Genomic DNA, 23,909 nt, shown 5'->3' on the forward strand with positions numbered 1-23,909 from the left:
ATTATGATCAACTATGAGGTTGAATTTGTAATACTTAAATTAATAACTCATTAACTATTGTATTAAATTCAACAGCTTAGTAATGCCTATTATGTAACCCTAGCCGCCATCTTTGTTTTCTCTCTCCTCTCTTCTCAAGGCCTCCCACAGTCGCACACTCCAAGGAGGGTGAAGGGAGTTAGCTTTCCTTCCCCTCCCCTCCCTTCCCTTCCCCTCCCCTTCTCCCCCCAACTCTGGGATACTCTCCTCATTCAATTGTGAGAGTTTTTCCATACTTCCAATTTGGAAGTCTTTCCTATTGCATCTTGTAGCTTTGTTTTTCTCTTTTATTTTCACTTGTTTTGGCTTGTTTGGTGCTTTGATACTCTTAGGTTTTCTCGGACGCTCATCTCAAGGTGTTTGGTTGGCACTATTTTCGCTGGTATCGGTCATATTTCCACCAGTTACTACTACTCGATCTGTCATTATGAATAAAACATTTAAAAAAATACAAGTAAAAGTAATTTGACATACAAGTAAAACTAATATAAGTCAAAATTTATTACAAGCATTTTAAAAAATACGAGGAACAAAACATTTTCTAATAAATTAATTTTAATACAAGTAATTTATTAAAAATACAAGTCAAAATTGGATATACAAGTAAAATTAATTTGATATACAAGTCAAAATTATTAAAATTAATTTATTAAAAAAATACAAGTAAAATTAATTTGAAATAAAGTAAAAAATGTTTTTTACTTGTATTTTTTTTACTTATTTTATTTTTTATTTGAATAAAATTACGTATTCTACAAGTAATTTGTTATTTGTATAAAAAATAAAATTACTTTACAAATACAAATAAAATATTTGTAATAAATTTTGAAAAAGAAATTATATATTATATTAATGAATTAGATTATTATCAAATTGAATCTAATAAAATTCATATTTGTTTGGTTAACTTAATGGGTTATTGGATTCAAATTGTAATCAGATAATCATATTGAATCACCAAATCCACCTCCTATCAATTACATTGAATTTGGATCAGATTCATATCATAATATGATCCATTTACAAGTTTAGTTATTAATGACTTTAAACTTATTTTTTAATATACTACAAGAGAAAATTGCAATTGATGTGTGCCATGGCAAAATTGTATGCGACGGTTGTTTGTCGTTGCAAAAACTTTTTGTGTCGTCACCATTCGCAACAACACTTCTCATGCCGTCGCAAAAGCCATTTTGCGACAACAAAGTGAAAAATTGTTGTGATAAATAGCCATTGCAAATGTAATTTTTTCTTGTAGTGATATTATTATGGGTTAATTTCAGTTCAGTATCTCAAGTTTGTTTCAAATTTCAATTTAGTATCTCATGTTTAAAATATTGCAATGTCATACCTCATATTTCTAATTTATTACAATGTCATACCTCCGTTAGTATGACTGTTAAGATATCTGTTAAATGTTGATGTTGCACTTACATGACACTCCCACAATGCTGATTAGATGCCATGTGGTCTGACAACATGACACGTCATGCCAGGTGGCATAAAAAATAATTTAAAATCTAAAAATTTAAAAATAATTATGTGGCATGATGTGCCATGTTTCTAGATTTTTAATTATTTTTAATTATTTTTATGTCATGTGGCATGACGTGGCCTGTTATCAGACCATGTGACATCTAGTCATCATTGTGGGAGTATCATGTAAGTGTCACATCAGCTTTTAATAGATCTTTTAACAGTCATACTGACGGAGGTATGACATTGTAACAACTTGGAAAGATAATGTATGACATTGTAAGATTTTAAAGATGAGGTACTAAATTGAAATTTGAAGCAAACTTGAGGTACTGAACTGAAATTAACCATATTATTATCAACAACTAGCGTACATGAGAGTTGAACTCAATACATTTTCTTGAAAAATGAGAGACGTCACATTCAATAATTTTTCCTCTACTAGACCAAATGGTCATTGACAATAATTTTAAACTCTTTGAGTTATTAGATAATCTAATTTATTTTATTTAAATCATGTACACTTTTTTTTTTTCTTCTTTCAATCGGACCACAAGACCCAAGTAAGAAAACTACATCAAATAACCAGTGGCCCGAGGCCTACGAACTCCGATCAAATTTTCAGTTAGGAAATGTCTAATAATAAACGGAAATGAGACATAATAAATAATGCCCAACTCATTTCCAGAACCTAACTATGCAAACTATACTGGCTGGGAGTTTATTTTGCTTCTAAAATTAATGTTTTTTGAATTTTAGATTTAAAAAAGCTTATAGACCTCGTTTAATGAAATTATGCTTTATTACACTTTATTCACTTGAATTTTGAATTTGATTTTACTTCACCACCTAAAATAAAAATTGTGTTAATTTATCACATGAATTAAAAATTTGTTGCAAATGTACCACCTTGGGCTCATTCTATCCATTTATGTTAAAAATAATGATATTTTGGTCTTTTCAAGTCAGTGTTCTAATATGTCAAAGTGGGTAAAGCATAAAAAAACTTTTTTTTTTTTTTTTTTTTTCTGATAATAGGAACTTGAGAAAGATCAAAACTCTTATTTTTAACAAAAATTTAGACAAAATAATTCATAAGTGATACATTGCAATAAATTTTTAATTCAAGTAATAAATTGACACAATTTTTTAAAATGATGAAGTGAGATCGAGTCCAAAATTTAAGTGAGTAAAATATAAAAAATCCATAAAATTATTACTAGTGAGAGTAAGAGAGTAATGTTACATGCAACGACTATTATTATAACTTTTTATTATAATATGATATGATATGACAATTACTTATTGATTATAGATGAATTAGATTCAGATTGGGCCCGAAACATTATTATTTGAACAAGAGCAATTTTATATTTTAACCATTTTTAACGAGGGACTTACTTTATTTTATTGGCCTTAGAGAGAAAACTCTTACATTTCATAACTTTTTGTTCATTTTCAGACAAAAATACCCCTCAGGAATGACTGAGGCACCAATTCAGCTTGTTCATCTTTTAACCCAGATCTGTAAAATCCCTAAACCCAAATCTATAAACTCAGCAAGCAAAATCAACCTCCATCCTTCAAAATCCATAGAGATCAGATATGATGACCGAAACCATCTAAACATATATATATTTCTTTTGTTTTGATTGCCACCAAATATTCATTCATGGGAACAGATTAAGAAAATAAGATGGGAGAAAAAAGATCCCAGTTATCAAAAATTGAAAGAAAAGCTGTCTCTACACAAAAATGGCGGCCATTTCTTCATTTTACATTTTGAACTTGACTTTATGCTTTCCTCAGTCCAACTCCAATTTTGGGTTTTGTTTTTTGTCTCAGATCTGTGTAAGATCTAAGCTTGGGGCAGAGAGAGAGAGAGAGAGCGACGATGAACGAAAAATTATTGGATGTACTATCTGATATACTGTCATGTTGTATAACCAATCTAATATGTAAGGATATTATTAGACGATATATTTATATATTTATATTAATAAAATATAGTATTAATAATATCTACTCATATTATAACACGTTAGATAAATTACACCACAAAACGGTGTAGGATTATACAGAAAAATTTCTCATGAGAAGGCAAATGATAGATTTTTTGTCTTTGATAGAAGTTTTTATATCAGGGGCATTATAAACATTTCAAGTCAAAAAAATGTTTGAAAAGTAAAAATTTCACAAATAGGGTTAAACAAGCAGGAGCTACCTATTATTTAGTGTAATTTCTCTTTAAACAAATACCAAATGAGGATTATGGTACAAAATAGCAGCAGGAAAAGGCGTACATGCTGGTAGTTGAATTTCTAGATTCCATGATCTTGCACCTCAATAAAATACTAGTCCTTTATGGATTTAGTTGTCTACCTATTGATCAACCACAAAATTATTTAAGAACGTAAGCCTACCGCTCTGCTTGACCAAGAATAACTTGGGAAAAAAAAAAAAGCCATAAAAAGGGTTCCAAAGTGAGTGGCATTGACCCCACAAAGTCCACAAAGTCAAAATTTCATTCATCCAAATGGAAAAAGAATAAGAAAACAAAAATATTGGATTAAGCTTTTTCATGCACCTTAATTACCTTATGCATGTATGAATGGAAATTAGCCAAGGGGATGTCGTGGGTGTGGATAGTAAGTGCTCCACCAGAACCCCACATATCATTTTATTGAAGATATATGATATATACGACGGAAAGCTAATAAGCCAATATGTGTAGAAAAGAAGAGATAAACAACCACAAAGAGACAAACAAGCATGAGAATCTTGACTATGAGACATTGCCAATTACTAAGTGTTATCTCCTAAGTCCAATTCGGATTTTCCCATCTTCATCTTGTCTACATATGGTGCCCTACATTCATTGTAGGATTTGATTTTTATTTGTTTGGAATTTAGTTTCCACATGAGAGATATAATATGTGTGAGCGATGTGTTTTAACACGTTTTTGTCTACATATGGTGCCAATGTGCCATACATTAATTGTAGGGTTTGATTTTTATTTGTTTGGAATTTAAATCCCACATGAAAGATATAATATGTGGAGGAAATTACAGATTTGGTCCACTTATTTTATACCTAGTTCAATTTTGGTCCACGATCTTTTTTAAGTTCTGTTTTGGTCCATTAATTGTTTCATTTGTTCAATAAAGGTCCAGATTTGTGACTTTAAATCTTTTGGGTTGTGTTTTCTTCAATTATAATTGAAGTATAAGTTATATTTCATCATTTCTTAGTCATAAAAACAAATTTGGAGTATTATAATCTAAGAGAATTGAGATTTGGTGAAATTTGAAAAATTGGCAGTTTTGGGTACCCTACTTTAGGGTCAATTATCTTGAGTTTTAGAACTCCAATTTGAATGATCTTTATATGGTTGTAAAGAAGAAATGCATAGCTTTAAAACAAGTATATATTTGCTGAATTTGGGTGAGATTTGATAGGGTAAAAAGCAGGCCAAATTTGAGAAAACAAATCTGGACCTTTATTGAACAAGTCAAACAATTAGTGGACCAAAACAGAACTTAAAAAAGATTGTGGACCAAAATTAAACTAGATATAAAATAACTGGACTAAATCTGTAATTTTCTCTAATATGTGTGAGGGATGTGTTTTAACTTTTAACATGTCCTTTTTCCCATATCATATCATATCATTGGAGTTGTCCCGTCATTAATAAGGTGGGCTTGCCAAGTAGGAAGCTTGAGTTGGTTATGTATCACCGGGTTCCACTTCTTCTAGTCATATTGTCTATATATAATGTTATTCATGAGTTCATCTATAGAAAAATTTGGTATATTATAGATGATTCACAAATTTGAACCATATTATTAAATAGTAAATTAATAAAATATTTCAATATTACATAATGTTTAATATGAATTTTCTTTTTCTATAAATGTCAATGAGTTTTAAAATTTTATCCCACTTTAGTTTAGTCACTAACCCAATTTAACTGCTGATGTCATATATTTTGATGTGTTGGTTATTGATTTATTTGTAATTAACCTCATTATTAAAAGTGAATATGTTAATCTAAAAATTAAAAAATATATTCATATGACATAAATTTTTACTACAGAATTTTTCGTGATTAAAAAAAAAAAAATTATATGTAGCTTTACTCAAAATTATTTGAGCGTGTTGAAAGCTTCTCTCTCTAGTTTGTAGAGAGAGAAAACTCCCTAAAAAGTTCACTCTTCATACTCCATTGAGTCCATTCCTCCATCCTATTCCCCATTCAATCCATATTTTCATATTTCGCTTTCCTTGGGAATCCTTTCTTAAGGGAGCTTTTGGGGGTTTGTACTCATAATATATTGTTGATTTAAGTTGACAAAAAAAGTAAAAAGAAAAAATAAGCTAGGTGGGTACTTGGGCTCCTGTTAACGTTTATCACTTCTACATCTTAGCTAGAGTTAATGGCCATTGTTGGGAAGCTACTGTTGGATTGTCGGTTGTTGACAAAGATGTTTTATGGTAGCCGGTTATGTACGTATGTGCTACTTGCCCACTTCTTCTTCTTCTTGTTGGTTTACACTACTTGTTGAGGTCTAATGGTTGGCTTGCTGGTGTTTTATGTTACTGGGTCAGTGGGTCATATCATATCTGATATTCCCTAGCAAATGTTAGGGTCGGCCTTCAGATTTTAAAGGCTACCAATTATAAATATGAAGCCCTTAATATTGTAGGTATATAAAGAATTTATAAAATTTAAAAGCCCTAACTAAATATTTGGGAGCTCGAAACGATTACCTACTTCGCCTATTCTTATGACCATCTGATGAATGTGTATATCGATCCCTTTCATGTTTTCTGTTTGGTTAAAATGTGTATCTCCCTGTGTAGACTGTTCCTATCCATTTACCAAAAAGAAAAAAAAAAAAAAAAAGAATATTGGTACCGAAAAAATTGACCATGATAGACTCCTTACTTTGCCTCATAATAGAATGTCAGAGGCTGTGGAGAAGAATGGCTATACTAAATCAGACGCATCATAAAGAACGTGACTTTGCAGCAGATGGGCTTGTGCACTTTAGCTTGGGCTTAGAGATGAGTTGAGTTGCCACATTTAAGATGCAACTACACTACTACTGCCCTCGTAAATATCTTTAACAAGGAATAGGCTGTGCTTTCCAGGCCTAGATTTATTTGGTTTGTTGTATTGGATATAATGGTGCCTTTATTTAATTAGACATTTAGATGACCCATTTATAATCACGATTATTAATGAACAACTCACAATATGATAGATTAGCATGAGGGGGCAGCTTGTAATTAAATTGTGTTCAATTAAACAGCCCATTTATTAATGGACAATTGGCATCATGACAGAGAATCCACAGATAATTTTTGGAGATGAACAAATCAATGGGTGCATAACACAAAATTGATCTACTCAGTGTTTGGGCCTCACAGTTCTTGACAGTCCCCAGGCTGTTGTGATCGATCAGCTTCTATTTCTAGACCCCGTTTGCTTAGTTCATTTTTTTTAGCTTTTCTTGGTCCCTTGGCAATAATGTTTTGATTCATAATAGTGAAGGGTCTCAGGTTAAGGGACAAAGAATCAAGTCCAAAAAAAAAAAACAAATCAAGTTCAATACCATTTAATCTAGTAATATATGGTATTCTCTTTGTTGTATAAGGAGGTTTTGAGTTTATATTTTATGAATAATAATTTTTAATTAATAAAAAAAGGACAAAGAGTCAAGGTCCAATCAATGTACCTTATTTTCATGTGCATGAGTGAGTCCGGCCCAAGAAAAAAAGAGCCTCTCAGTTAGGTACATTTTGAGGTTTAGCCTTGTTTTCTTTAGTATTTTGATGTTTTAGTTAGGTATCCTTATCACTTTACCGAAGGCTTTTCTACCCAAATACCACCTGAACTACAGGGGCTGTGCTCTTATATCATCCAAACTTTTTTTCTTGCCAATTTATCACATGAAATTATCAATATGTGCTAATTTACCACTTAACATCCATTTTTCTGTTAAATCATCAAAAAATTTCCCAAACTTCCCATTTTGTCCTTGAATACAATAAAAAAATAATATTATTTTAAAAACCTTTTTTAAAATATAATTATAAAAAAACTTAAAAACTTAAAAATAGAAAATGGAAATACCCTTTTTTTTAGGGGGTTTACTTAGAATTTTTTTTTTAAATATTTAAAATGCTTTTATCATATAAATTGATGAAAATACCCTTGAAATAAACAGAAAATTTAACTAAAATGAATGTAGGTGGTAGATCGGCCAATATGTGAAAGTTCAGGTGGTAAATTAACAAAAAAAAAAAGTTTGGGTGGTATTTGAGCACACACTCTATAGTTTAGGTGGTATTTGAGTAAAAAAGCCCTTTACTGAAAGGACACCGTTTCGAAGGGTCCTAAAGTTTTTCGCTTTTATTAACCTAGAGCATACATTTAAAAAAAATTTCACCCCATTAATGATTTAAATTGATAGTGTGAAAAGCAATATTTCTATATCTTTATTTAACTTCTTAAATTTAAGGATTTGTTTTTAAAACCCATCATGGAAAATACTATAATAGGTCAGCCATCCTAAAAAAACCAGTGATATATATATATATGCCAGCCCACTTTAATGAAAAATGCGTTGGGCGCGCACGGAGCCCAGCGCATGACACGTTTTTTTCCGTGTTTTACAATATTGCAACTGTTCAACAGTGACTATATTATAAAAAAGACATAAATTAACATGATACTTATAGTATTTTTCTTACATAAATATGTCAAAAGTTCATAAAAAACATCTAACACAAAAAATCACCCTTGAATCACATCAACCCTTGTCATGTTTGTTGTTGCAAAGTTATTGTCGAAAAAGAATTATCGCTGTAGAGTTATTGTCGAATAGTGGCTATCGTCACTGTACAACGCCTCATGTGCACTTGGTGCCTTTTTTTTGGTCAATTTGAGTGTCTTTTTTTTAAGGTGAATTTATTTATCATTAAGTGGACCTTTTTAATATTTGAAAATATTAAGTGAGTTTATTTAATATTTGGTGTGTAAACTAACTTTTGAATCGTTTACTTTATAATTTTTCTGCACTTAGAGAGTGTGGAATGCAAGTGATCTTGCCCTAGTTTATAATTAGTATATAAATCAAATTGCTCAGTAAACTTAAGAGTCATCATCATGTTCTCTCATGGATAATTAGTTTACATCATATTCTCTCATTCATATTTCATGCTTATCTCATATGGACAAAGCCTAGGGGAAGTTCTAATATGTCATCCAACCACATATAATTAATATTCTATCCCACGAATTCAGGGTGTCTAATTGATTGATATTTGATAGTGCACCTTTCTTCTTGATTGCAAAGTCGATATAAAGGTTAATGTACCAAAAAATAAGTGGATATATAGGTTCATGCACCTGTACTATAATTCAATAATTGCTCAACTACCTTCTCGATTCTGTTGTGAAAGTACTCTTGTTCTTTAATAAGAGGTAAAAAGTTTATTCAAAAAAAAAAAGAGCTAAACAAGTAGTTAGTCCTTCAGCACGAAAAATTAAAATAAGAAGAAACTAGCTATTCTATGTTGTTTATCTTCTCCCTTCCCAATATTGTTTCATAAAAAGGAAAAAAAATACAGTATTTTTCATTAAAAAATTATTATGTTTTTATTTCAAATTGTCGGTTATCCACATGTGCATCGTGATTGCATCTACATATTTCAGCTATTAGTTATGATTCTATTTTATACATTCTTTTGCACCCAGCATATAAATTTTGTTCCTTTACTTTTCCTAACTCTAGCTTTGAACTGGGAATTTTGGTATTGGGGAATAATTCAATTCCTTGATTTATTCATATTCCATGCAATGTATGTTTGGACAAGGTGGATGTGTTTTTCATCGCAAGGCAGATATGTACAAAAAGCAAATATTTACAACGGGATACCCCACCTCAATAATGCCAGAACAGTACCTTTGTATTTTACCATTTAAACTCGGTTAACGTGAATCGAATTTAGAATTTCTTTTAAAATATTTTGAACACAAATAATATGCATTCTTCAATTCTTCAAGGTTCAAACTTCAAACCACACGGTCCACACCTCGTGTGAATGCCTTTAAAATCGATTAATTCCACAAAGTCCCACTGATGTTATGTGCTTTCATGGAGAAATGAATTAATGTTCAAAATCGACCGTAGGTTGAATTTATATCTCCAAAGACTTATTATTTATCTTGAGAAACATAGATAAAAATAGAGTTTAGGACCCATTTGGTTTGTGGATTGGACACTTAAAAATGAGAAAATAATTTTATTATTATATTTAATAAGTATAATTTTAAAAAAATATCAATTATGTGAAAAACAAAAAAAAAAAACTCTCCGATCAACTTGAATTTGCTTTTTCTTTATCATAAAAAAGCATGTGATAAGCATTCCTCGTGGATGTGATGGCCAGCTGACCTAGAGGTGATGTGATCACTGTTGAGACAAAAAGGTTCCATTTGTAAATTTATTACCATTTACCGGTTGTCCTCTTCTGGGGTGAAAATTAAAGGTGGTGAAAAACTAAGATCCAAGTACTAACTGAGAGTGTACTGATACAGTGATATGAGCATGCAAAGGTCGCCTTTTGAGAATCCGATTAGGAAGAAAATAAAATTGAAAACTGCTACTTAGTCAACAACTTGACCTTACACCATAGCTTTCAGTTCAAATATAAGACTGAAAATTGAAATGGTGGGTGAGCAATTAAGGGATGACAGGGCTTTGGTGGGTGTATTATTAAAGATGCAGTGTTATAATCACTAATCAACGTTTCATTGGAAAATAGTACATATACTAGATAATTGTTTTAGGAAAATAGAAAATTTTCAATATACCAAATTGTATCTACAATGTATATGGCCAAAAAGGAGTAAATAAAAGTAGGAGCATATAGACTACCATTTATACTAGTTAGGCCAGTGACAGATCCTGGATCCCTAACCCGAGGGATCATAGTGTAAAAGTTGAAAAAAAATTTTGGACGACAATAACAATAAAAAATTGAACGATAAACAACATTTCAAGTTACATGTAATAACTTAAATTTTTAATTTTTTAAAAATTTTGTTTATTAAAATAATTACTTGTCTTTATACTTACTTACTTAATTACTTATATTATTATTTATTTATATTTATATTTGTGTTTATTAGTATTAATTTTAAGGGAGATTTAGAGTCCAGTCAATTTTATGAGTCTTTCTTAGACTAAGACCAATAGTGATTTAGGATTTTTAATTAAGTCTTTTTAGTTTCTTCTTTGACGGCTTTATGTTAGGTTTTAATTCCAAGATTTTGGGCTCCGCCCAAAATCTCAGAGTTAAAACTTAACATGCAGCCTTTACAATCCGCCCAAAATCTCAAAGCTAAAACTTAACATGCAGCCTTTACAAAGCCCACTCTACACCCTAGGAGAGGAAAAACCCTTCACATTGAGGGAAATACCCTTCAAATCGAGGAAGGACTTTATTATGAATTAAAATGATTTTCTTATGAATTAAAAGAATTTTCTTATAAATTAAAATGACTTTATTATGAATTAAAAAGATTTTCTTATAAATTATTATGAATTAAAATAATTTTCTTATAAATTTTAAAACACCCCCGATCTTTATCTAAAAACTGTTTTTCTAAAAGACCTAAGCCTAATTATCTCTAATTTTAATTACATTTTAATTATGTTATAGTATATATATAAAAATTATTTTATATATACTTATATTTATAAAAAAACAAAAAAGAAAGGTTAGGGGGAAGCTGCTAGACTTACGAGGAGTATGTGTATGTGTGCTAGGCGGTGGTGTGTGTGTGCTAGGCGATGGTGTGTGTGTGTGTTTAAAGGCTCTGGGTTTGTAATAAACCCAGCAAAACCCCAGATTACTCGAGAGAAAGAAAATAGAGGAGAAGAAAGAAGAAGAAACCGAGAGAGGAAGAGAAGAAAAGAGAAAAGAAAGTGAAAGTCTAGAAGCCACTGAGGCTTTTCATTAAGCAGGTGGTGGGCAACTAGGCAGCAAGGGGTCATTGACCAGAGGTTAAGGGGTGGCCGTCCAAAGGTCAAGGGGGTCACTGGCGACTAGGAATGAAGGTTCATGCCTAGAAGATTCGGCGTTTGGGGGGTCGCTTAACCCTCTACCTCCAAATGTGCGTCCATCCCTTAGATAGGGGTGGGCACGGTCTGGGTCGGCCCGGTTCACCCCTAAAGCCGTGCGCTGCACTGGAAGGGACTCATAGGTCTGGTTCGATGTTGAAAACCAGGGAGGGAGGAGAGAAAACCAAACCAAACTAGACCAGACCATTTAGGGTCCGGTTAGGTCTGGTTCTCCACCGCGGTTTTGGGCTCGATCTGGGGAGGTGGAGTATTGGGGAGGCCACTGGGAGGAAACGGCGAGTCAACGGTGCATGGGATTGGCTAAGCTTTGCGTCGATCCATCCTTACCAGTTGCTGGATTGGGGATTGAAGCCCATGGGAAGGAAGAGGAGAGAAAGGCGAGCCTCTAGCCATCGGTCTCGTTGCCACCTGTGGTCGAAAAATGCCACACTCGCTGGTCAAAAGGCCGGTGCGAGAGATAGTTGCAGAGAAGGAGGAGAGAGCACATGAGAGATGAGAGAGAGAAGAAAAAAAATGAAAAGAAAATAGTGCGTGAAACAGTGAAAGTGAGGAGAAAAAGTGTTTTTGTTTTAATTTAAAATTGATTTTAAATATCAAAATATCTTGGTTGTAAAAATACAAAACTACCCCTCACTTCACACATTCGTAAAACCCGAACTGTAGCTTTGATTCACGAACAGTTCTCGTCTACGGGTTCGTGGGCTCGAGACCTATCCAACGGATTCAAGTTCGAAACCAAAAGCCCAATAAAACACAAGGTCAACTTTCAGGTCAAAGTAATTTAAAACAAGGTCAACTTTCGGGCTCGTGGGCTCAAGACCTATCCAACGAGTTCAAGTTAGAAAATTGACTAGGCATATGCAGACATTCTTTGCTATGGAAGGGTCCACATAATTAAATTTCCAAAAGATGAAATAATAAAAAATAATATGATGATGTTTTTTCTCTTATCTCTTTTTGTTGTCCAGTTAAATGGTCCTCGTTGTTGTTCTGTAGGGTATTTCCGTGCCATAAGGTCTTGTTGTGCCATAGGGACTTGGTAGCCATGTCGTAGGGTCTTACCTAGGTTGGCATTACCCGTAGGCTGACATTCCAGTAGGTTTGCACTGCTCGTAGGTTGGTGTTGCCCATAGGTTGGGGTTGCTTGTAGGTAGGTAGTGCTCTAATAATGCCCCCAAGAATGTCAGGATGTGGTCTAATGAGCGGAAGCCTTCTCTTAATCATTCCTAGAATGTGGGATTTTGATTTATTTGCTGAAGAATTTTGAGCCTTCTTACGCTGCCCCTAGCGATGTAAATTGGTTAAGAGGACCCCCATATTTCTTTTTGAAGGATTTCCCACGTGCTTTGAGAACGATCAGAAGTTTTTTGCGGACCGCTTTTCTTTGAGATTATGAGCAATAGCTTCTTCTAAAGAGAGAAAAATACTCATATTGATCACAAACATGAGTTATGCCTTCATAATAAAAATTGAACAAAGCTAATTGAGGAGGAAAAATATTCTTATCTCCTTGGCAATTGCTTGTCGCTTATGGTATGAAGCTATGCGTTTTTCTTTATAACTCGTGGATGAGAGGAAAAGTCCTTTATTCACTTTGGATGGTTGAACTTCTTTAATAGAGCTTGTTCGCACGCTAACGGTCCTTATGCTGATGGTCCGCCTCCTCAAGAGGACTGTTGGCGGCCTTTTGGGGTCCTCTGCTTTTTCTTCCTATTTCTCTTGTTGAGTAAGCATAGTTTTCCTAAACTTTCAAGACTTATTCTGCAGTCCCCTTGAGTGCGCTGATGGGTCAACTCATGAGCGGATGTAATTTAAGCTGATACTCAGCAAATTGTTGGTTGTGAGAAATTGGTTGTCTTCCACAGTTGTGTGAACATAAACACTATTGTTCCTTCCATCAAGTTGTTGAATTGACATTATCTCCTTGTTTTCTTGTTCAAAGAATTGTGTGGTTGCTATAAGTGAATTTTTCTTAGATCATTGTAGTAATTCTTAATCTGTAAATTCTGTTTAATCACACTTTTTTCTTCCTTTTAATGCTAATGAAATATATATTCTTGATTTGGGGTTTAGAGCTTTAATCAATTGCACATAAAATTTGAATCACTGTTTCATAGTCGCTCCTCTACAACTACCTTTCGCCCAACTTGATCATGAATGAAGACAGAGAATTGTGTAGATAGAAGAACAAATCGATTTCTAAAAAAGATTACTAATATATCCTTAACTTTTCGAGGAATCCTTCATCAGTGGATGTGAATGACTGATTTTTCCCTGAAACATTCGAGACATGTCGCGTCCTTGAATCGATAACCATCTTTTAGCTAACCTAGCCTCCAATGTCCCTCTAGACCTTGTACCTGAACTGGTGGCTCACTTTTTCTAAGTAATGGGGAAGATGACCGAAACATGCCACTGAAAGACTCTACTGAGACAAAGATGGGCTGTCAAGAACGTAGAGAGACTAGGATTCATTATAAAATCCATCACCCACGTGCCTAGGAGACTACCACGTGCATTTTGCACTTTTTCTGTCACGATAGTGGACCTATGACTATTTAGGGCTCCACAGTCACGCAAACCTCTGACATTAGTTTATCAGTAGTGCTAGATATACTACATTTTTATACCATAATTTCATACCACCTTATGTGGCAACTTACATGGCATTCATACATTGGATACTAAAAAATAAAAAGAAAAACCCAAAAAGAAAAAGAAAAACTCTGTCCAATAAAGTAATGACACGTAAGATGATATAAGAATGTGGTATAAAAAATGTGGTAAGTATAGCATTATTCTTAGTTTATTTTGCGGATCGCTCAAACCTTCCTCTGCCTATTAAAGATCTTCCTATTTCCTGATGCTCGGACATTCCAGGGGTCCTATCCTTCATCTTGGTGCGGTCCCAATGATGCGGAATCTGGGGTCCCACAACAGATGCCTTTGCAATTGTAGATGCAAATGATGTAGTTGCATATGCATATGCATTTATAATTGTAAATGCAGATGATGTAGATGCAAATGCATTTATAATTGTTGATGCAGATGCATTTACAATAATTTTGGGTCAAATCGACTAGGAACATGTAATATTACAATCATATATAACTCCGTTTTATTATACAACAATCAAAATTCTGTAGAAATCTATGTTTATCAAAAATGAATCTTGGTAGTACGAAGCTCTCAAGAAAATCAATCTTCTTGTCAATTGACATTCCACTAGATTGGACACTCTCTTTTGTCCAAAAACACCACTTTAAATGAAATATTTCTAATTGGGGAATTAAATTGACTTACAAATTAATTACAAACTAACAGTAGAAAGAACATATCAATACGTGATCTGGGTATTCAAAATGAATCAAATCCAATCAATACCCAAAATGCATGCCTATATAATGTATCACTCTTCACAAATCAACAAAAAGCCCTCTTCAAACTTTACCTCCATTTCTCAAACTAAAGAAGAACTTTGTATATGACACAAACTCTTCGAGAATAAAGCACTCTTCAAATACACCATTAATTCGTTTAACTCTAATGGTTCTAGGACCACGACTATACTCACTATGACTCTTGAAGTTGTTCGCCCTTCAAATAGTGAAGCCTATAAGAGAGTAGTGAAGATTTACAGAGATCGAGCTTAGACAAGCCGAGAGTACAGAGAGGGAGAGAGAAAGGTAAGTGAAATATGGACCATTGCATAAAAACATAAGAGAGAGAGGTAGAGGTACCTTGTCAGGTTTCAAGGAGGGTTTCAAGGAGAGGAGAGAAGGAAAGTGCCTTCTTCTTTTTTGAGGACCTCAAGGGTCTCCATGACTGATTGGATCGGTACAAAATCGATTTAAGCCCAATTGGGTCAGTCGCGGGTGTTGGATCGGCTGATTGTGGGAGGAAGGGGGTGACAGTGCTGAGTTGGGTGAGTGGGGCAAAAAGCAGTCAAAAAGAACGCGTGGAAGCTTTTGGCTTATTTACTATGTAATAGACTTAATATTATCCTATAGCTTAATATAATAATTGAGTGTCTTTATAATTAGGGTGCTTTAAGTAGAAGTCCTAAATGAGAAAGAAAGATAAGTCATGGTCTAGCTAGTCCAAAATTTAAGTAGAAGCCCAATCTATTTTACCGAGCACTCGGTAATTCTACAGAGTGCTCGGCGGTTGCAGATGCAACATCTTTCCTGCATCTGCAACTTAAAATATGCATCTACAACTTAAAATCTGCCATATACAACCTAAAAAGCTGTATCTGCAACATAAAAAGATGCATTTACAACTTACAAAAGATGCATCTGCAACCTAAAATTTGCAAATGCAATTGCAGATGCACCCTCATCTGCATCACCCGAGCTCTTAGCAAAAGGACCGAGCGCTCAGTGTGTCGAGTCGTCGGCATCCTGCCTAGCGCTCAGTAGCTTGTTTTTGGCTTCCAGGCCCGTGCACGCAAATAGATTGGACTTTGACTTAATTTTTTATTTGGTTGTGTTTCCACTTAAAAATTTTTCAAACACTGTAATTGAGAGTAATTTATTATTATAATTAATATTATTAGTTGTCTAGTAATATGTAGTGATAAACTATTGAGAAAATATAGTTAAGAAAAAGAGTTGGGGAAAATATCATATGCCCTTATTCCTAATCTATATATCGCGGGTTGAACTCCAGTGCTATCATCCATCCACACTTTTCTTGATAAAATGGATTTTCAAAGTGGGTCATTTACTCATTTAACAATGCGAAAACAGTGTGTTTATTCTCCTTGTTAAAGTGTCTCACTGTCTCCATTGCTAGCTGTTAAATGCTTTATCTCCAAGTACTCTTGTGTCTCCAACCACAAAAATCCCAAAACGAAAATAAATAAAATTAAAAGGTGAAAGATAAAGAGATATTTTTAAAGTTGCAAGAGCCAATTGGGACTTCCCTTCGTACCGACGTACTCTATTATTTGGCCCCTCTGGGCTCTCCTGGAAATAGACGTTTCCTCGTCTTGCAGCTGTTTCCATCTCTCTTCTTAATAATTTTTTTTTTGTTTAATATAGTTTCACATCAAACGTGCCTGCAATCGCATCAATGACTTAAAGGTCGAACTTCCTTGTTTTTACCCATGAAACAAAAGTACCTAACCAAAAACAATGACTTATAAAGAGAAGTATTTTGATACACTCTTCAAATGAATTTTAAAAAATTTAGATTTTTAATTGGTAAGATACTTACACATATATAAATACATTATTTAGTAAGTACATTTGATGAATAAATTTAGGAACTTTGGTATTATTGATGTCAACGACTATTTGTTCTAATCTCTTATTTATTAAAAAAAAAAAATCGAGTTTAACTCTTATGGACAATAAATGTTGAGCCAACTGCTAAAAAAATAGTCATTTGCATGTTATTTGGGAAAAGTTATACAATAAAGAAAATTTTAAAAAATTAAAAAGTAAGAATTGTTACTGTTAGTTAGTTAGTTACAACTACGTATGCTTTTTAATGACGAACAATAACGTAATATAAGGGTTCAAAGACTCGCAAGAACAACTTTTTTTTTTATATACAAAATGTAAGAAAAATAATCGTACTATATTAAAAAAAGAGGAAAAAGTAAATAAGGGTATATAATATTCTATTGTGAGGCTTTATGAAGGGTCATCTGTCTTTTATTTATTATCATTTCCAGCATCGATTGAGCCTGACAAGAGCTAGCAACTCTGAAAGCCTAAAGAGATTGACTGACATGTGTTCAGATGTATCCCCTCCTCCTCCTCCTCCTCGTGTGTTCCAAGTTCAACCATAATTGGATGGTACTCAAACCCCTCAATCTCTGCAAGGTCCTTGATAACTTCCATATATATTTCCTTTTTTAACTTTAAATTTTTTCCTTGTCTTAATTTATTTTTGTTCTGATCCTTGATGCACTTTGTGTCACTCTTTACTACTTCCATCATCATCATCATCATCATCATCTTCTACTTCTTTCAAAGTCATTCCTCTCTCTACCTACCTATATAATTACAATTTCTAGAGCTCTTCCTTCATTTTCTTTCTTCTGCTTCTTCTGAAAAGTTTAATAGAATTATTGTTTGTGGCTATGGAATTTGAGGTTTCTGATTCATGGGTTTTGTTGGTCGATCATGTTTGAGATCTACAGATTATACAACTGAAATTTTCATCAGCTTCATATCTTCTTGCTTTAATTTTCTCCAGGATCTTTTTGCTGCAACACAACCAAGTCAGCTAGAGTCGGTAACAATTTGCAAAGCACTAGTAATAAATTAAGCATATCATCAGATCGATATGGGTGCTGAAGATCGAGTCACATACTTTGATACAAGGACAATATTATTGTAGGAGTAATATTATTGCTGCTCGATCAATTGGTCATTAATAATATCCTAACTAGATCGAACGAGTACTATTCTGCAAGGATTTTGATTCTCTGTTGTGATTGTTTTACTTGAATACCATGGCAACGTACTTTGATAATGGGAGCTCAGAAATCCAAACCCCTCCTGATGGGCTGCACACACTTCATCTGATGAACCCCAACTACGTACCTAATTCCTTATTCTCTGACACTACTACTACCAAACACCAACACCTCCTCCTCAACACTTTAGCCGGCATCCCGGTTTCCACCACCACTGCCACCGGGTCAACCAATTCAAACAATCATCACAGCCGATCATTCCTCCATGACTTCACAGCTCCTCGTGGCCTTCATTACAACTTATGGGGCCCAGTAACGGACCAAGTCCCCACTGGATTAGCTGCCTGCGACCGTATGACCACAGGCTACGACTACTCCGGTGGCGGTGGTTTCGTTTCTTCAGAGATAGGGTTTCTGAAATCATCAATGGCATCACCAACTACTCAACAGGGCTTGTCTCTCACCCTTTCATCTTCTCATGATCAATCTCATGCTTACAATAATAGTGCCGATGATGGTCATGTGCGAGTGTTGCAAGGGAATTCCCCGTTGGTGCAGTCAGCAATAGTATCCAAAGGATTTTGTGGCGTGCAGAGTAGTGTGGTTTTAGGGTCCAGGTACTTAAAGGCTGCACAAGAGCTTCTAGATGATGTTGTTCATGTTGGAAAGGGTTCCAATTTCGACAGCGAGGGTACTAAAGATAAGATGAAAGTGATTAGAGAATCGACGGCTCTGATTGGAGCTAGTTCCAGCGCTGCTGGTCATCATCAAATTAGTTCTAAGCAAGGAGTTGAGCTTAGCACAGCACAAAGACAGGAGCTCCAGATGAAGAAATCAAAACTTGTTACCATGCTTGATGAGGTATATATATATATATATATATTCTTTTTTCTTTAAACATTTTATGCCATTTATCTGATTTTTAATCCTCATATTCGATTAATAAATTTTCTTATACAAAATTGTTTTTGATCACTGATGCAAATCATGCAATTAATCCAAAGAGGTAATCCACGCTTCTTCTAGTAGAAGAAAGATGAAAGAAAAACAAATCCGGCCGGTTCGACAACCTAGACTTGAAATAATTAGGTTTTTCACTAGTGAGCGCACAATGTTATAACATTAGACTAGCTGTTAATTTTAACTATATATATATATATTGAAATGATATTTTACTTCATTAATGATTTAAATTGACAATATAATAACAACAATATAGCATACTCATACTGAATTCTAGTTGATTGATAAGAACCCTTTTAAGGATGGAGAAGTTCAAGATTCTAAAATGAGTCTTGGCATAAAAAAAGTGGGCCGGAATTGAGAAAAAGAAGAGGTTACCAGTGGGTGGGTACGTACGTACGTTATTGGGACCATTGTGTCTGTTAAAATTAAGGATGTTACCAAACTTTGTTGGTGAGTACAAATATATATATAGGCTATTTCTATTATATTAAAGTATATTTTAACTTATTTATATTGAGATATATCATATTAAGGCCCACTTAATTACGGTTGAGTTGTACCTCAACTTATGTATATATAAATTTGAAAACAAATATATACACTGAAAAACGAGTACCATAGAACTGTAAGATGGGTTTTTTATTTCTCTTTTGGTAAGTACATTGGCTTGTTTGTTTGCAATGAGAGTTTGGGTCGTGCTCCACATGTACTCATGATTTGTGTTTTTATTGTGAAGGTGGAGCAGAGATACAGACAGTACCACCACCAAGTGCAGTACATAATCTCTTCATTTGAGCAAGCAGCGGGTTTTGGTTCAGCAAAATCTTACACTGCTCTTGCGCTACAGACAATCTCCAAGCAATTTCGGTGCCTTAAAGACGCAATAGCAGCACAAATCAAAGCCACAAGCAAGAACTTGGGTGAAGAAGAATGCTTAGGTGCCAAGACTGAAGGGTCAAGACTGAGTTACATACACCACCATGTAAGACAACAGCGCGAGTTACAGCAGTTGAGAATGATCCAACAAAATGCGTGGAGACCCCAGCGAGGATTGCCCGAACGAGCTGTTTCTGTTCTTCGTGCTTGGCTCTTTGAGCACTTCCTTCACCCGTAAGTGCATGCTTGTCTTAATTACCTAACCACATTAACTGATCACATTATGTGATGATTTCTTAATCAGCTGATCACATGATATAAAAGTTGATCCATGCATAAATACTCATAACATAAATTATTATGATCTACTGTTAATTTACACATCAACTCAAACATCATATAATGAGAAAAGGTCGTCCTCTAGTAGTAGACCTCAATCCATCAAAGTCATGCATATAATGTTGCTTCTAACAAATTAATTAATTTCTACTTGGGTTAATTTTGTAGCTACCCCAAGGATTCAGATAAAGTAATGCTTGCAAAACAAACAGGGCTTACTCGGAGTCAGGTATTAAAATAAAGACCAGATTCTGATGATTAAGTTATGGAAAATTTAAGTAAACAAGTGACTAAATTATTTTTTTAATGAAACAGGTGTCTAACTGGTTCATCAATGCCCGAGTTCGGCTATGGAAGCCAATGGTTGAGGAGATGTACTTGGAGGACACAAAAGAACAAGAGCAAATTAATGGTAATTCCGAGAACAAAACCGAGCCTAACAAGGAGTCTGCAGGTTCAACAACTGCAGAAATCAAAGCCATCCGATCAAACCCTGAAAAATTCACCAACCTGCACCAGCAGCATCATTCTTCTCCAAACGAGATCTTGAATTCTCGAATTCTTCACTCCCAGTCAGGTTTCAATCTTCGAGGAAGTCCCAAGAAACCAAGGAGTAGCATTCTCTCGACAGACGAAAGGGACATGAAAGCAAGTGAGACGAGTAGAAATGGTGGTGGATATGGATCCGGAAGTGCTACATGCCCAATCTCGGAGATCGGACGAGGGTTTAGTATGAATCACGATCAGCAATTGGCACCGCGATTTCATGGAAATGGAGTTTCCCTCACTCTAGGCCTTCCCCACAATAATAATAATAATAATAATAATAATGTTCAGGATCAGTTACTGGGAAGGAGACTTGAAATGGAGACTAGGGAAGAAACTAGTGATGATTTTTGTGCAATCAACTATATGCAATTGCAGCCACAACCTGCTGCTTCTCATTCCGACACTGGTTATGAGGACATGGACATGCAGAGCAGAAAAAGGTTCGCTGCTCAATTCTTGCCAGATTTTGTGGCCTGATCATCAGGAATATATATATCTGCGAGAAGAGAATCCAAGAATATATGGATAGCTAGCTAGCTTACTGTAAATTAAGAAAGATATTAAGAAACTAGTATATATATATATATATTTATAGGATTATACTTGTAGTTAGGGAACAACCTAGCTAGATAGAGTTACTACTTTCCCTGGAGATTGATGACCAGCAAATTTAAAATAGTTTGTGGGGATTGTATATTGCCTATTGATATTGATTGATACCTTTTATAGTACGCAAATTAAAAGATCTCTCATATACATGTAGAAAATATATGGTTATTTAATTGGCTATGCAAGCTTTCTATTTGTGAATTTTTGTTTGGGCAGTAATTGTGAGTCTGCAATAATTGAGAAGGTGGCGTGCAATATTTAATTATGTATGTTTAATTTCTAGCAGGTTCATTGTGCGATTGAGTGTACCAAAAAAGTTATGTATAACCTATTCACACCCTTCTAAATATATTATTGGTACATTTATAAAAATTTCAATTACAAATTGTCAAAACTATATTATTTTTTAAATACATAGATGAATTATATATAGGTCAATATTATTGACGATCCCCCAACTGTTAAGGGCTATTTTACAAATTTAAAACTGTTAAAGTCTTATATACAATCAACTATATATATAACAATCCCTGATATTAAATGCATCTAAAAAAGAAAAGAAAAATAAGAAAATTCTTTTAATTCATAAAAAAGTCCTTTAATTTATAAGAATTTTTTTTAATTCATAATAAAGTCCTTTTAATTTATAAGAAAATTATTTTAATTTATAATAAAGTCCTCCTCTGATTTGAAGTGTATTTCCTCCGATTTGAAGAATATTTCTCCTCCTATGGTGTAGAATAGGTTTTGTAGAGGCTGCATGTTAGGTTTTAATTTTGGGATTCTAGGAGGACTTTAAAACCTAATATAAAGTCATCAAAGAAAAAAAATAAAAGAACTTGATTAAAAACCCTAAATCACTACCGGTCTTAGTTTAAGAAAGACTCATAAAATGGACTTGACTCTAAGTCTCCCTAAAAACAATACCTTCAGTTTTAATGTTGTCTGATGGTTCCTTTTGTTATACCCTTAATATTTGGCTTTTATATATCCTAACCGTATGTTGTTTAATTATCTTTGAGTTCGTTACTTTGGAAGTATTCCGAACATCATGTCTTATGTATGTTCCTCAAGGTTACACCTCAAAATTTATAAACTTGGCGTTAGTGACGGATCCATAAATTTTATCTCGGGGAGTCAAATCATTCACACATTTCATCAAATAGGTTGTGGGCGTACTTGCAGGTGGTCATTCTGAGGGGTCAAACCAGCGATTTTGGCAAGGGTTTTCCAGTGGGCGTATGGTCATGCGACCACCCTTGTCTCTTAGTGGACCCGTCCCTACTTGGCATGTTGGCTTAATATATATCTTCTGCTATAAGCAAAAATTTTGGTCCAACTCAATTTTCTAACAAATAGGCGTCACACATATATATATTTTGTTATATTAGAGAGAATCGAACTGTGGACCTAATCTAATCCTAACTCCTTAATTACCCTACTCACCCTCACCACTTGGTCTAATCTCAAGGGCTTAGGCTTCACATATTTTAAGTGACTTGGGACTATAACACTCAAAGAATGGTATGTGGTATATACTCTTGGGATCCTCGAGGAACATGTTGTTGTCATATTTCTAGGCTTTAGGGCGTGACAATATTAATGAATATTAGATTTTATATTAGGATGAAAATTTAATTAAATTTCTATATACATATATATATATATATTACGAAAAGCTTTACATTTCTAAAATAGATAGCAAAGGGTATGTGTAGCTGTAGAGAATTGGGTTCAATAGATGGCAAGTGGTAGTACAAATATTTAATTTCATTAATATACACTTTTATTGGCAATAAAATACATACTTTGATTATATAAATCACCATTTTAACATTGTTGCTTTCGAAAGAAGGTGATCAAGGGGATTTTAAAATAGTTTCTTATGCATGGATTTATGTTTTGTCCAATTCTACAGTCAAGCATGACTATTCTGGCCCGAATTGGACCAAACATAAATCCATTAATATATCTAGTATACATGACTCTTGCAATCATACAAACTACCAACTAATATGAGTAAATTAAAAATTATAATAGCTTCTAATTCTTTTATAAATATATGTATAAGATCAATTATATAATACATACAGTGCCGTTCCTGACTTTTAAGAGGCCTTAGGGCAAAAATCTAAAAAGGGCCCTTTTGTATAAAAAAAAATTATAAAATTATGTAGGCATGTTTTTCATTTACTTTTGTTTGAAAATAAAAAATAAAATGATACTTTCATTAAACATGAGATAATATTATAGTTTGTACAAATTTTCAACAAAAAACTTGGGAAAATAAATAATTAAAGTTATAAGGTCTTCGGACATACAAGCTTTGAACAAAAAGTAATTTAAACTTTGAACAAAACCCTAATTTCTTTGGAGACAATGGAGATGATATGAGGACTAAAGAAGGAATCAAGAAAAACCGATAATTAATCGAAGAAGAGCATCGAGTTGAAGTCTTGAGAAT

At 33.7% G+C, this 23,909-nt stretch overlaps 1 protein-coding gene and 1 long non-coding RNA gene across 3 annotated transcripts; one reads left to right on the plus strand and one right to left on the minus strand.

Moving 5' to 3' along the window:
- Nucleotides 1-14,867: 14,867 nt before the first annotated feature.
- Nucleotides 14,868-15,635, minus strand: LOC147299169 (uncharacterized). The gene is made up of 2 exons (XR_015120005.1): nucleotides 15,414-15,635; nucleotides 14,868-15,286 (listed from the first exon to the last, which is right to left on the minus strand). It is a non-coding gene; the product is annotated as an uncharacterized LOC147299169 (long non-coding RNA).
- Nucleotides 15,636-17,366: 1,731 nt separating this feature from the next.
- LOC147299170 (BEL1-like homeodomain protein 1) lies at nucleotides 17,367-21,623 on the plus strand. Of its 2 annotated transcripts, none has more exons than XM_086243607.1 (5): nucleotides 17,367-17,507; nucleotides 17,884-18,967; nucleotides 19,809-20,182; nucleotides 20,456-20,516; nucleotides 20,603-21,623. In XM_086243607.1, the coding sequence occupies exons 2-5, from the start codon at nucleotides 18,143-18,145 to the stop codon at nucleotides 21,311-21,313; spliced, it is 1,971 nt and encodes a 656-aa protein (XP_086099733.1). In that variant the 5' UTR covers nucleotides 17,367-17,507; nucleotides 17,884-18,142; the 3' UTR covers nucleotides 21,314-21,623. The 2 variants fall into 2 exon arrangements, with proteins under 2 accessions (XP_086099733.1, XP_086099740.1); XM_086243614.1 differs by having other exon boundaries at nucleotides 17,368-17,480.
- Nucleotides 21,624-23,909: the final 2,286 nt, after the last annotated feature.

This window comes from Dryas octopetala, chromosome 1 (assembly GCF_963921425.1).
Source record: "Dryas octopetala chromosome 1, drDryOcto1.1, whole genome shotgun sequence".
Taxonomy (NCBI): Eukaryota; Viridiplantae; Streptophyta; class Magnoliopsida; order Rosales; family Rosaceae; genus Dryas; species Dryas octopetala.